The sequence below is a fragment of the Hippichthys cyanospilos genome, chromosome 11 (assembly GCF_059441005.1).
Source record: "Hippichthys cyanospilos isolate Australia breed blue-spotted pipefish chromosome 11, RoL_Hcya_1.0, whole genome shotgun sequence".
In the NCBI taxonomy this organism is placed as follows: Eukaryota; Metazoa; Chordata; class Actinopteri; order Syngnathiformes; family Syngnathidae; genus Hippichthys; species Hippichthys cyanospilos.
The window spans coordinates 759335-773739 of NC_142379.1; the positions used below are offsets into that span (position 1 = coordinate 759335).

A 14405-nucleotide genomic window follows, 5' to 3' on the forward strand; every position below is an offset into this window, starting at 1 on the left:
ATGCAGTTGCAGTTGCTTGTCTTCTTACGAAGCTTTTTGGTTTGTTGGGGCGCATCCTCAAAGTCCTCTTTGACCTCAACGTGCCCTCCTCCCGGCGGTTGCCTTGTTAGCCCCCCCCAAGCCGATAATGCAAGCAGAGCAGTTGGGCGGGCGCCACTTAAGAGGCGCCTGCCAAATCGGGCCCACAGAAAGCTGTCACATTAACCGACTGCTCTCATGCTCGCCAAAATCACCCCCCCCCCCCCCCCAACAAATGTGGCCTTGATAAAAAAGAAATTCAGAGTACAAAAGACAAGTAGCTCTTTTCATTCAAAGAAAAGGAAATTAAAACCAGGATAAATGCGTATGCGTTTACTGTAAGTCATAGATTTGTACAATAAATAACTATTAAAACAGCTTGGAGATTAAAAAAAAATCTCACAACGAGCCCCAAAACATGAATAGCCGAGAGATAATGAGCTTTTAAAAAATTAGGTACTGCGAAAACGACCAAGGCTAAAATGACGTAGCTCCTCCCCCACTTAAAATGGTCAAGTTCGGGGCGCTAGTCATCAAATATTTGGGTATTAGGGTCTTGTATCGAAAATCCTATCAGGTATTCGGCAAAAAATAATACATGCACATATTTGTTTGTTTAAACAACAGCTGTGAATACAGAAAAAAAAAAATCACTCAATCCTACAATTCAATATCGTAATATGGGACAACTGCGTATAAAAGGCGATGGGAGCGGCGCTGGGCGGGCCTCCATACTACTTGCGTTTTCACAGCCACAACTGGGCCGTCCCTGAGCAGACGTGAAAAGACCCGTACCAACGCCTCTTCTTCTGCAATATGGATGTTGAGGGACAGTAATATGCTTGTGATTTATTGGGAAATGGCGGGGATCCCCTTCAAAGAGTTTCCGCTCGCAGACTTGCACCTCAACTCGCAAAGGTTGCAACATATTTTCTGAAACTTCTCAGATGAAAGGAAATGTTGGAAAAATGTACAGGGAGCTATCAAGCGCCCGCCCTCAGCCACCATGATTTATTTCTGACTTTTTTTTTTTTTTTTTTACGGCAGAAATCCAAGGTGGTTCCGTAACTACTCCGAGCCCTCCATCTCGCCGCTTTGAAATTCTTTTCAGACGTTGACTCGGAGACAGAGAGGCAGCCATTTCCACCCGGTCCAATCCCGCCGCGAAGAATGGCCAAGATAATGAAGTGGCGGCGGTGGCGGCGGTGGCGGGAAAAAGCTGGCGGAGCTTTGGAGGGGGAACACTGCCTCGCCATATCACATCACAGAATGACTTTTTCTTTCTTTTTTTTACCCCCCTTGCTAACAGCCACTTTCCACTACGCCGCTTCCATTCCGGGAAATAGCGGCGCAATCAAAACTGTCGTAACGCCATTCGATAAAAATTCAATCAAGCCTTCTCTTTAAGCTCGGGGGAGAAAAGTTGCTCAGCTCCGCGTGACTCGTCACGCCCGGACCGACCGAGAAATTTCTGCGGACCTTAACGAGCGCCGACCGACATTTTCTTGTTGTTTGTTTTGTTTGACTTGACCACGGTACCGAAAGCTGGTCCGGGGTAGATCTGGACCCTGCTCCGGCTTGTTTTTGATATCTAAGGAAAAGCATAGGACCAAACGGCGGGAGGCTAAAATATGACACGGATGGTTCGAACGCGTCGACTTTGGATATGCCGTCCCTTCGAAATGCTTGCAAACGGGAAGACGAGAGGAAGTCCAATATATAGGAGTCCGACTGGGCCCACGTCGGGCTCGTTTACTGCCATCCAAAATTGGAAATATTGTCAATATTGAAAACCTGACGTTTTATCATGCATTTCTACCGATTTTTGCATGAATCCTGACAACGGCGACTGGTGAATAGAAATGTTTGTACATTTCGAGGCGTCGGCCTCAAAAGTATCATCAAGCCGTCGTGTGTCATTATCGGTGAGCTCAATCTGTATTGGAATCCACAATTAAAGTTCCGAGCTTCGGCCGGTCCGCGACCGTAAAAAGGTCGGCGACCCCTGCTTTAGCTGACCTTTGCGACCGGCGTCCTGGAAAGAATCCCTGTTGAGAATTGCTTTATTATGCAAAATGCCATTCGTGTGGGTTTTTTTTTTTTCCTAAAACAATGACATATCCGTGGAGGGGAAGCCGACTGTTATTTGTAAAAGCGGCGAACGGCGCGCGCAATAAATCTTCCGCCGTCACCGCTATCTCGGCAGTATGTTTTGCGGGGGCGGGGGAGCCCGGGGCCTCGGAAGCGACCGACGGATAGATTAGAAGAAATAGTGCTGTCTTCCCGGTAATACAGTGCAGACGAGATGCGGCGGATTAGGGCGCACTGGCCTCTATATTCCCTTAAATACATCAGTAGGAGCATGTGTCAGCACAAGCAAAAGCGCACTTCCATCATGCCACGGAAAAGTACTTTACCCGCCGCAGAAAGAGGCCAAACCTTTTCTTCCCTGTGGATATTTTCCGCCTGTCTTTTTTTTTTAATTACTATTATTCTCCCCTCCCATACGTTTCCTCTACTTCAGGGGTGTTCAAACTTTTCCACTTCTTTAACTTATTAAACGTGGCTTTATGTTCAAAATGATCAACTTGGAATTTTGTCACATATCTTACAGTGTCTACCCTTTTAATTACTTTTTTGTGAACCACTCCGCTAATTTGAGGATGTATTTTTTTTCATTAAAACATTAAAACAAACAAACAATTAATGCTCACCGCTTTATGTTAAAAGCGATGAGGTAAACTTGCAATTTTAAAAATTGCATTGCAGGCCACGTCAAATGTCGCAGGCCGCAAAAAGATGGCCGCAGGGCCGCAAAGGGCCCTCGGGCCATAGTTTGAACACCCCTGCACTATTTTGATTGGCCAAAGGGGCTATTTTTTGTGAATCATCGTATTAGCTTGATGAGGAATTTTCTAGATTAATGCTTTGACGTCCACGCGTTATTGGGTGGGTTTATTTCGGAGTTGTTGGTGGCGCGTTCCGTTTTTGCGCTTGACGCGACCTACTCTTTCTCCTCGTGTTCGGACGGCGGCCGAAACCGCGGCGACCGTTGGGCGGATCGCGTCTTGCGAAAACCCGGCGCTCCTGAACGCAAATCGAGGCTCGTCCAAAAAAGGTTTGGGACCGTCGCTGGGCGCTTGATTCTCAGATTAGCGAGTCCATCTGTTTCTGTACATGAGGCGCAAAGTCTAAATTGTACACAGCAGCGACGCCAAGCCTCTTACTTGGATCTTTGAAGGCGTCCCCGCTTTACCGCGCGCAAGTCAAACGTTGGCGGTGGGTTTTACGGGCGACTTTGCGGCGGTCAGCGTGTTAGCAAACGGCGGCCGCGCGCGCCGTGCCCTTGGTGCGTCCCCGTGCCTCGTTTTGACAGATGGCCATAAAGCTCTGGCAGTTGTAAAAACTGGAAAGGGCCCGGAATGAAAATGGGCAGTGCCACACGTGAATTTGATTTCAAATATCTTTCATGAGATATGGCCGCATGGCGCCAGACTCCCTGTTAATTTCCCTCTCACTCTCCTGTTTAAAATTCATGGACTTTCTTATCGGGGTTATTTTTTTTTTTTCTTTTCTGGGGGGGAGGGGGTAATTATAATTCTCCGGCGTGTGCCAGAGGTGCTTAAAAAGTTGATTGAGGGACATCGGGCGTGCATGTTCTCATATAAATGAACACATTGCGGAGCCGTGAGCAGCAACAACAATCAGCCGACTGTCACGGGAGATGACAAAACAACTCAGACATGACGTCGCAGCAAAGTCATTAGCGGCCCGAAAACAAGACTAATTAAGCGCCGAGGAAAGCGCAAAATGATTCGTTCAAGACTAATCCCAAGCCGGCAAAACGGCTCAACTAAAACCGGTACAAATCCCCTGAAAGTTGCACGGGTTAAAATGGCTCTACCATAAATCACGCAAACGTCCGAAAGGGTCACTTGAAAATGTGCACAGGTTAAAAAAGAAAAAACCTAAATCCCATCCGATGCCAAAAAGACAACTGTCAATGCTCGTAAAACTGAAATGAAGAAAAAGACTACCGTTAAAAAACAAACAAACAAAAAATTCTGCATATAAAATCAGCCAGAAGACCAACAGCTTGATCCAGACTACCAGAAATCCCCGAAAATTTCACAGGTTGAAAAAAAAGTCCTATAAATCCTTCTAAAATGTCGGCGTTTGAATACAATGACGAAAGCTGCGCCTACGAAAAACAAAACGACTATGAAACACGCTACTGCTTTTTATTATCGGTTTAGAATAGCCGACAAACGACAATGAAAAGTCGCAAAGGTTAAAAAACTACTGCAACAACACAAACAACAAAAGCCCACCCAATATAAAAAAGTATCAATTGGAAAAGCAGCAGTGGTTGTGCAAGTGATTGTACCGCAATGCACCAAAGGTTGCAAAGGTTAAAAACATTGCTGCATAACCACAAAACAAACTAAACTAAACCCCCCACCTAATTCCGCAGGATGGAATAAATCAGAAGATCAACAGGCTAACGACGAGTACAAGAAATTCCCCCCAAATTCCGCAAGTTTAATGAATGAAAATAGTGTCCAGCATCTTTTGTAGGTAAAACCGCAAATAGGGTAAAACCCACAAAAGCCGCGCCTACCAAAAGAAAATCCCATTTGGTAAAAAAGCGCTGCGGCGTCATCCGCCAAAGGTTTTGCTACCTGTCAAGGAGCTGTCCAGGTTGTCCATGCTGGAGCCCGGCGTGCGCGCCATCCCGCGGGGACGCCTGGCGCCGTAGCCTTCATCTTCCTCGTCCTCCTCCTCCTCCTCGTCCTCGTCCGCCAGGTCCGTCTCCAGGTCGGACGCCATCGTGCTGGACACGTAGCCCGCCGGGGGCGCCGGGGCCTGCGGCGCCAGGGACCCCGCTTGCACGTGCCTGCCGTCAAGCGTGGCCGTCATCAACATCGCTAATTTGACCTTTTTTTGTTTGACGTGGCGACGGCGCGTCATTAGGGGCCCTCTCGCGTTGTCAGAAAGGCACTCGGAGCAACGTAGTCATTCACTCCCCGCCCCCACAAATGAATCGAAGACGGCCTTCAAATGATTCGCGTGGGCTGGATATCCCTCCAATGCGTGAACGCGTGTGCGCGCGTACGCGTAAACCCCGTGACATGGGGCCCATCTGGAAGCGTGGAAGCGGGCGCCCCATTAAAATGAGATGATTAATGGGTTTATCTCTACTGCACACACAGGCGACAAAAAGACTAAGTGTTAGAGCAGCCGCAGAATCAATCCTGCCGCTGCCGGCGAATATGCGTACAGTAAGCGTTTTAAAAGAACGCGCGCGTGCGTACGTGTTTTTGTTGTCAGGCTGTGTTTAATGGCATGGCGATGTTTTTCTCTGCATACTGCAAACAATCGCTGGGCAGGCACGGCGTTTCAGACGGGTTCGCTGAACCTTTTTTATGAAATGAAGCGTACTGTAAAAAGGTGATGTCTCGCAAGGCAGGGTTCCGTGTACAAACAAAAATGTAAATCTTTTTTTTTAACTTGTATTCATAGTCATGTGTATATATCGGACTTGAGTTGTTATTCATACTATGACTGCTTAATAATAATACGAAGAATTTGAATACCTCTTTTTTATTCACTTATTTTATTAGTCCTCGAGAATGAGTGGTTACTTTTAGGAATTTTGACTGATGTGTTTTTGCAGGTATCTGCGAATGTCATTTTGCTTTCGAATGCGTGACAGCACATTCTCCATATAAGAGCAAATTAATCGGAACTTTTGCGACTCCTTTATCAAACTTTGTACGGTATTTGTTTGTTAAATGACCATTGTCGATCAGTATGCAATTTAACGGCAGGCGAGTTGAAAAAGCAAATCGGATTCAGCGACGTTGCGGTTGCTGTAACCTCGTCCATTGAAGCACATAAGCTAGCGCCGCGAACGATATACGAAAGGCCATGAAGCCGAATTTGAAGGGAGCGACGCAAAAGGCAAACCGAGAATGAATAAAGCAAAACGTCCTGACCAGGCGTGCTTGGCCACGTCCATCTGGTAGGCCCGGGTCAGCTCGTCCAGGTGGGCCTGGAGCGCGGGCTGCATCTCGTCCCGGGGGGACGGCGTGAGGGTGGCCGTGGACTGCTGGCCCAGGGAGACGGCGGCCGGCGAGGAGGCCACGCCCCGCACGGGCGGGGTGGGCACGCGCTCCTCCTCTTCCTCCAGCTCGTCCTCCATGCCCTGGTGCAGGTAGGTCTGCACCGGCATCGGCGGACCCCAGCCGTCGCTTTCGTACCTGCAAAGTCCATTCCCTTCACGCGCGTACAGAAATACGATTCCCCAAATATAAGACACGCTTTTCCCCCGAATTGAAGGCCGAAAGTATGGCTGCGTTTTCAAAACTTACGGCATTATTTTCAAAGAAGCGAGCGGACCGAACCGACGTCCGAATCCGTCCTCGCTCACACGCGCCCCTTCGGTTTGGATGTATTATCTATGTACTGTATATACGTGTACATATTGCACATAGCGTATAGGCATACGCATATTATATATGTATGTAAATACGGTATATGTACATATGTGTACATGTTGGGTGGAGTCTAGGGTTCAATTTAGATTCAAAACAAATTTCAAAAGAGAGTCAAAATGATTTGATTGACTTCTAATGGAATCTACAGATGTGCGTGTCTGCTCTGCAAGACAAAAAGACAAATTCAAGTCTTCTTTTTTTACATTCATTAGTTTTGAAGTGATTTCCAAATGAAATATAAAGACGCATTTTAAAGCTCCGATCAATATCGTTCGATATCGCCAAAAGGTCAAATTTTGAGCATTGTCGGGGAGAGCAACGTCCGGTGACATTTCGGCGACCTTGGTCCCGAGCGCGGAAGCGAGGCCTACCCTCCTCCGTCGTCGGGATAGTGGTCCATGTCGGTGCCCGGGAGCGGGTGGATGGGGGGCGGGGGCAAGGGAACGTTGGCCCAATTGGAGCCGTTGGCTTTGCTGGCTTTGGAGGCGCCCTTGCTCTTCTTCTTCTTCCCTCCTTTGCCACCTACGACACACCGTTTCTCTTAGAGGCCAAAAACAAGCTGAGAGCACACAAAAGAATCCTGATGGTTTTGGCGCCTGCCGGCTTGAAAAAGGAAAAGGTGGAGGCTTTCAACAAGCCGCCGCCGCCGCTGCCGCCGCACAAAAACTCAAGGTCGCCCGATGAAAAGCATCCTGTGAAAAGCCGCCCATCTCCATAGAAACAGCGGCGAGCGGCCGTCCACCAACCTCGCCGCCCCACCCTTCCTCCTTCCACTCCGCCGCACTTGGGAGGGGGCGAAAAATAAGAAAGAACGCCACTCTGCCGCATCATCGTAATGAATGGCTTGTGCCCGCTCGCCGTGCTCCCCATGCAATTCGCCCCTGACTCCATCACTACTTTTCTTTCCTTTATGACACCGGGAAGCCCCCCAGACACAGTTTTACCCGCCTAACTCCCAAAAACGGGCCCGTCCGCCTTTTCGCAGCTGCCGTTCGGGTCAGCGAGGTTTTTTTTTTTTTTTTGACGAGGAGTCACTTGTTCTCCTTGGTTCAAAGCGCTCGATTGCTTCCCTTCTCAAACGATTTTCTAGGCGTGGGAGTCTAAGGCCGCCTCATCGTTCCATTCCGATTTGGGGGTCTCGGCTTTTTGACTCTCAACAAGTTTTGATTCCAAACCGTCGGATTGATTTAACGGCATGAAGGCGCGGCCGCTTATTCCTCGATGCTATTATTTGAATGCCGCTCACTTATTTGACGCGTTACCACTCAGTTCCAATTTATCCGATTCGCGCTATTCCGATTTCAACCTGTTGCAAACATTCGTGTGAGGGGTGGAAACACTCTGAAACGGATGCATATCAAATTACAGCTCTACAAAATCATCACGATATAACTCATTTGAATTCACGTTCTTCAAACCTGTGGAAAAATGGGTCAGGTTAGGGTTAGGGTTAGGTCTCTTCTCTTGCAGCAATAAAGGACATGAGTAATTCACATGACCCCGTCTTTCTTCTTCTAGGAAAAGTCTGGTGGTCTGGCAGCAAAGTTGCCTCCAAATATGAAAAGTACAGAGCGCGAGGGCTGCGGCCGAGAATTACGCAAGCCGAAGGGGCCCCCGCGCTCTTGGGCGCGCCTTCTAAATATAGACGCCGCCTTGAGTATTTATACCCCGGGAGGTTCTGGGCACCGGCAGCGTATAAGTGCGGCGTTCGCGGCCCCGACGCCGGCCGGCCGGCTGTGTTTTCATTGGGCGCGGGGAAGGAGAAGCCGCACATAATTCACCGGCGCTGACGAGAGTCTGCTGTTTGAATTGGCTTTGCGGGCGAGAAAAAAACGAAACAAAACAAGACAAACGGCAGTAAGGTGAGAAGACAAAGACCGACCGCGCCGCGCTTACATGAGCGGTAACTCGGAACTGGAACTGGGTTTTCGGACCGCCCGCTTTTGCTTGCTTTGATTGGTCGACGTCCATACCGGGACCGAAATAACAGATTCTCTGGGAATCGGGTTGGAAAGTGCGCGTAATGCGTGCTGATAAAGCATTGGCAAGATGGCGGTTGGAAAAAAATAGATACGTAGCAGTTGTTTCATCTTATTTTCGAAATACGTATAACCGATACGTTGGTCAGAACGTGACCGATCTGGTTGGTTATGGAAGTAACAAGTTGATTGGTTAGCTAAATTGGTTGCAAAGCGTATTCTTGGGTATTACCCATATGAACTGATCTAGATCAAACGGGTATATTAACCCCGGGGTGTCCAGGGATTTTTTCAACTTGCGCTGACTCCGAAAGGGTGATTACATCGTCAAAATCAAATATTTACTTTCAACTCCTCAGAATGTTCGGTGGCATGGGCCCTAGCTGTACATGTATGCATTTTTTTGCCCCGTTTATGTACAAACATTGCATGTTTGATAATAGCAATAATAATAGTAATAATAATAATACTAATGGTGCGACCCACGCGGCCTGCTACCGGTCGATCCACGGACCGGTGCAGGGCCACGGACCGGCGGTTCGGGACCTCCGGTGTACATGATTAAAATGCCGTCGGTCACATGTAGCCTGAAAATTCACAGCGTTTCTCACAGGTGAATTTTCTTGGCACAAGTGGACAACCATGAATAGGGTCATGCCGTATTTGGGGGAGCGGCGGCGAACAAGAGGAAGATAAAGGCGGCCAGGCGGAGCAAAGCGTCACTGCTGCGGGACGGCGTTCATCAAAAGCGCCGCGGATGTCAGCTCTGCACATGCAAATTGAAAATCAATGAAGCAATTAGGGGAGCCGTCAATCATGGGGCCGAGTCGCCCACGGTGAGGGGCGTGTCCCAGGGAAGAGAGAGAGAGAAAAAAAAAAAAAAAAAAGCCAACCAACCTGAGAGGCTGCCGCTTCGCTCTGAGCTGTTGTGAGAGCTGCCGGTGCTGAAATCTTGCGATTGGTTGTGTGGGATTCGATTAGACAGCCCGTCGGTCAGCCGGTAGTCGGGAATGAAAAGGAGGGCTACAGGTGGGGAGGCCAAGGGGGGGCGAAAAAAAAAAAGAAAAAAAAAGGAGAAGCAAAGCATCACAGTGGCGTCAGGTGACAAGCAGCGCAAGCACATGCAAACACATGCGGCTGGAGAATCAAAACAAGGTCCAATAATAGGGCGGGGGGGGGGTGGAAAGGGGGGGATTTGTTGACCCGTGTAATCTTTTCTGCCATTTGGGTAAGTTGGAGGTCAAATAGACCCATTTTAATCATGACATATCAGAAAACGTCATTTTTGTTGATAAAAAACAAACCAAAACACAGACACACAGTACCGTATGGTGTGGAAAATACGGTACTTGAAAAAATACATACAAGTAAGTACCTGGGATTGAATGCCCGGATTCGTAAAAAGTACGCCTTCGGGATCGATGGAGCGACTCACCGTTGGAGCAGTTCTTGTCGGGCAGCGAGTATCCCAGGCTGGCCATCTCCTGCTTGGCCTGGAGCGAGGCCTTCCACTGGGCCTCGGGCAGCTCCACGGCCAGCTCGCGGAAGCTGCCGGAGCGCAGGATCTGAGTGGTGGCGTACGGGGTGGCCTGCGAGGAGGCCTGGCCTGCCGGCCCGCCGCCGTAGCCGCCCTTGGTGGTGAAGTCGATGCTGCTGTAGATGGCGCCGTCCGACAGCATGGTGCCCGTCTTTTCCGCCTGGTTGCTGGGCAGATCTGCAAAGAAAGAAGCGTTTGATCGAGTTTATGATTGTATATGCCAAAGACGGCAAATGATAAACCAGTCGAATGGCACGCCTTTCCGTGTCCTCTAACCGGTGCGCTCGGCTCCATACCTAGCCACCCACCACCCAGCTGGAGACGTCGACTTTTACGCCGTCGTCTACGCTGATATTTTCGTGCGTGAACAAGGACGGACTCGGGCGGCGGCTCAGTCTGCTCGCTTCTTTATTGTATGTAACGCCGTGAGAACCTCGGCCAACACGAGCCGCTGTTACCTGCGCCGCCTGCTGCTGAGAGCCAAGTGACGTCCGCCCTCTCGCTCGTACCGTTCTGGTAATTATTGTAAGGATAGAGCCGATATAAAAACGCTGTGCTCGGCAGTACTCGGCTTTTGTGGCTGATCGATCGAGGAACAGTAACTTACAAATTCAAATTTTTCGCAGCCAGACTTTAGGCATTCATTTTTGGACAGAAAAAAAAGTGTGCGTCTTATATTTGGGGGATTCCGGTATTTCCCGTTGATCCTTTTTCCAAATCGTTTGAAACACGTCTGTCCTTATTTGTACGCAGGGGGCGTGAAAACGGCAGCGAGTGAGAGCGAGGCCGGGAAGCAGCGGCCGTCTTCCCGGCCTGCCCGCTCGCACGCACGCACGCACGCACGCAGGCAGGCCCAGCCAAGGGGAGATGATGTAGAGCCAGGGCGGAAGCGTCCGCATCCGCGCCTGTCCTTCACGACTGGCTGCTCGGCACCATCTTCTCACGCGGCGACCCCCCCTCCCCCGCCGGCCGACTCCCATCCTGCCGCTCGGAGCTACGCGTCCGTGACAGCGACAGGATGAAGCCTTCTCCGTTAGTCACCCCGGTGACAGCCCGGGCTTCGCCGCGCCGTGACATCTTGTGGGTAAAAGCGCGGAAGACGCTTCCCGCTCACCTCCTCGGCCGAAGTTGCCGAGGTCGTTGGGTCCCCCGGAGCCGCCGTTGACGGGCAAGCCGCTGGCGGGCCAGGAGTCGGCCAACCAGGGGTACCCCGGGTCGCTGGCGTTCAGTAGGCCCGGGCGGCTGGCGAGAAACAAAAGCGTTTTAGACAAAACAGACACCGCGGACCATTTCATAGCAATCTTTTAACTTAACCCGAGATGCCCGCAAAACTGAAAGGCCAAACAGGATTTGGGTTTATTTGATTGTTCAGTTGGCATTCCCTTCAGCGCAGCTCCATCTGGTGGATGCGTAACGCAAGCCCAGCCACGACTGTAACTTCTATTCTATGCGCCTGATAATGCGCTGCGCCCTGTATATAAAAACAGTTTAAAAATTGGCCATTCATTGAGGGTGCACCTTATAATCCGGCGCGCCTTACAGTGCGGAAACTACGCTAGGTTTTCATGACGTGTTGCGAGTGTTTTCAAAATCAGAACCGTGATTCAACCGCTGTAAATCGAAAATCTTACCACTTCGTAATGAGAGTTATGCTTTGTAAAAGGCTTCTAGATGTGCCGAGAAAACATTTTCAATCTTGGCTCTGTGACTTTCAAGGTTTACTCTTATCCAGACTTGGACCCGGACTTGAACCTTTGTGACTCAAACTTTGACCTGGACTCGGACCCGTGAGACGCAAACTCGAGCAGGATTCCATCAAGATGGACTCGGCCTAAAAAGCCCATTTATTTCCCAAGCCTAACTTTGTGTAGATTCGGGAGCGAAGAACAAACGCGTGGCAGCAGTCAGCATCCCAAGCTGCGATCCAGCACATGTAAGAGCGTCGGCAGGTGCTGGCACCAGATAAGCAGACGCCGAGCCTCTGAAGAGCGATGAGGTAATACGCCGATACGTTTCTCCCCCGCCACAAAGTCGGATTTCCTCCGGGCAAAAGCGCCGCTTAATCTCCGTCGCCGCCGACTTTTTTTGCCACACTAATTCACGCGTTGACTTTCGCTTTCATGTCAAGCTTTTGACTTTCCGACCACATCTTTTCCCTCATCGGCGCCTGGCAGCGATGTCCACACAGTCCCCTAAGTCTTTGATGAGACATCAAGCGCCCGGCGTGACGTGGGGGAGCTTGGCGGAGGAGGCGGCTCCACCGAACAGGTGTTTTGTGCCTCCTTATAGGGGACACCCGGCATAAATGTCAGCCGTTAAGCATGTAACCTGTCACGCGTGACTGCGGCGGGGCCATTAAGACCACTTAAGTGTACAAGCGCGACAGAGCTTCGTTAGCGTGGGCGACGCAGCGAGCGAGGGCCGCACGTCTTCATCAAACCAAAATGTCACCGCGGCTAGCAAATAGCCGTATCGGAGTCCACGGCCACGTTCGACATGACCTCCATTATGACGGTCAATACGGTAAAAAAAAAAAAAAAAAAAAAAAGGTCAAATATGACTCCGTTGTGGGGCAAATAAGCAGAAACTCCAATTTACCTCCTTGACCCCCGATCTTCAGCCTATCTAACATGATCGCTGAATATATATATATATATATATATATATATATATATATATATATATATATATATATATATATATATATATATATATATATATATATATATATGACCTGCCGTTATTCAAGTTGGCATTGAATCCATCACAGCAGCGATCACAGTTAGTGTCACATCCACATGTGAGGAAGGGCCCAAATATGCTTTCATGGTATTTAAAGCGGGGACGCGTATGCCCCGCGGTGTTACGCCTTGCGCAGGTGTGCCCGCCTGCCTGATGGGCCCTTCTTGTCTCAGCTGATCAGATGGCTTTGAGGGGAGGCGAGCGGCAGGCCAGAGCGCCCGGAGCCCCGAGGACGGGGTGCTATGGGTTCTAATGAGAAGGACGGGGGGGCTGTTACGTGCACGCCAAACCCGGCGAGCTCGGCCGGGTTCCTGAAAGCCAAAGTTGGCCCCTGCGGGCGGGCGACGGTGCAGTAAAAAAAAAGGCGTATTCTAAGAAATATATTCCAAACCTCTTATTACATATGAAATATATTTATTTAAGATTTATAGGCTAAAATTATTTACTAATGTAAAAAGTAGTTTTTTTCCCAAAAATGAAAGCCAAAAGTATGGGTGGGTCCTATAAATGGTAACTTACAAGATTATAATTTTTGTGTAGTTTAGAAGCGGAGATGTGCATTTTTTATACGTCATTCAAATTGATGGCATCTGCATCCTCGCCACCGTGACCTCATCCACGTTCCTCCGCCGAAAGTGGAATTTTTACCGTTTGGCGAGCCTTAACACACAAAAGGCCACGTTGGAAAATTGCAACCCCCCCCCGCCCGCCGGCCCAGAAGACAGAATGAAAGACGAGCGTCTGACAGCTGAATGGCCGCGCCGTCCTTGTATCCGTCACAGCGCCGCGCTCCCGCTCGGGATAATTAGAATAAGACTGATTTCTACTGGGGATATTTGTTATACACACACACACACACACACACACACACACACGGCATGGGTGCGCGCGCGCGGGTGGGGGTGGACAATGAAGGGGCGCTCGCTCATACATCTCATGAAAAGTTGACACCTAACTTTGAATCCCCCCCCGACCCGACACGGGGATGGATGGCAACCTTGGCCGATCAAATCTCATCGGCGTCCCGTCGGGCTGACAAAAATTGCGCCGTAAATACGCCAGGCAGGATATTAAAGTCGGGGAAAGTGCATTCATCACATGCTGATGGTCCTCGCAGACGGGCCCCATGGAAATGGGATTAAAAGCATCGACGTGGGCTACCGCCTCCGACAATGGGGACTCATTCCCGCAGCGCTTGTTAAGCCTTCAGAAGGCCGCTCGCTGTACGTTCCAACCCACTGGCAAATAGGCTCAAACAAACTTTGCTACCGCCTTTGACCGCACGTACTTGTAGGCTAAAACGGCATACGTTCAAAAGTACTTGTAGGCCATAGCGCGCTGTGTGCGGGATGTACGTAGTCCGTTGCATTACGGGTAAAATGCCCTTTTTAACATTTAACCAACAAGTACGTTTGAATCTATGTAAATATGTTCACTTGTAGGCTAAATGCTAAAAGCATAGCATTTTTTTCCCCATGATGCCATGGGATACCGGCGTGTACATAGCCCACATAGCCCATTGAATTATGAGAAAAAAACGTCAACTGGACATACGAATGACTAATTGACAATGTTTACGTTTTTAAGCATTGCACAAGTCAATACCTCGCGGTATTATGGGATCAAATG

General features: G+C 49.5%; 1 protein-coding gene across 5 annotated transcripts in view; it reads right to left on the minus strand.

Annotated features, from left to right (window-relative positions):
* Positions 1-14405, minus strand: part of robo2 (roundabout, axon guidance receptor, homolog 2 (Drosophila)) — a 248807-nt gene that overhangs the window by 4605 nt on the left and 229797 nt on the right. For all 5 annotated transcript variants that reach the window (XM_088426910.1, XM_088426912.1, XM_088426911.1 and 2 more), the window contains 6 exons: positions 11149-11276; positions 9933-10211; positions 9395-9520; positions 6890-7040; positions 6018-6281; positions 4701-4915 (listed from right to left, as the gene is read on the minus strand). In XM_088426910.1, coding sequence (XP_088283036.1) covers positions 4701-4915; positions 6018-6281; positions 6890-7040; positions 9395-9520; positions 9933-10211; positions 11149-11276 — 1163 coding nt within the window. The remainder of the gene's footprint in view (positions 1-4700; positions 4916-6017; positions 6282-6889; positions 7041-9394; positions 9521-9932; positions 10212-11148; positions 11277-14405) is intronic.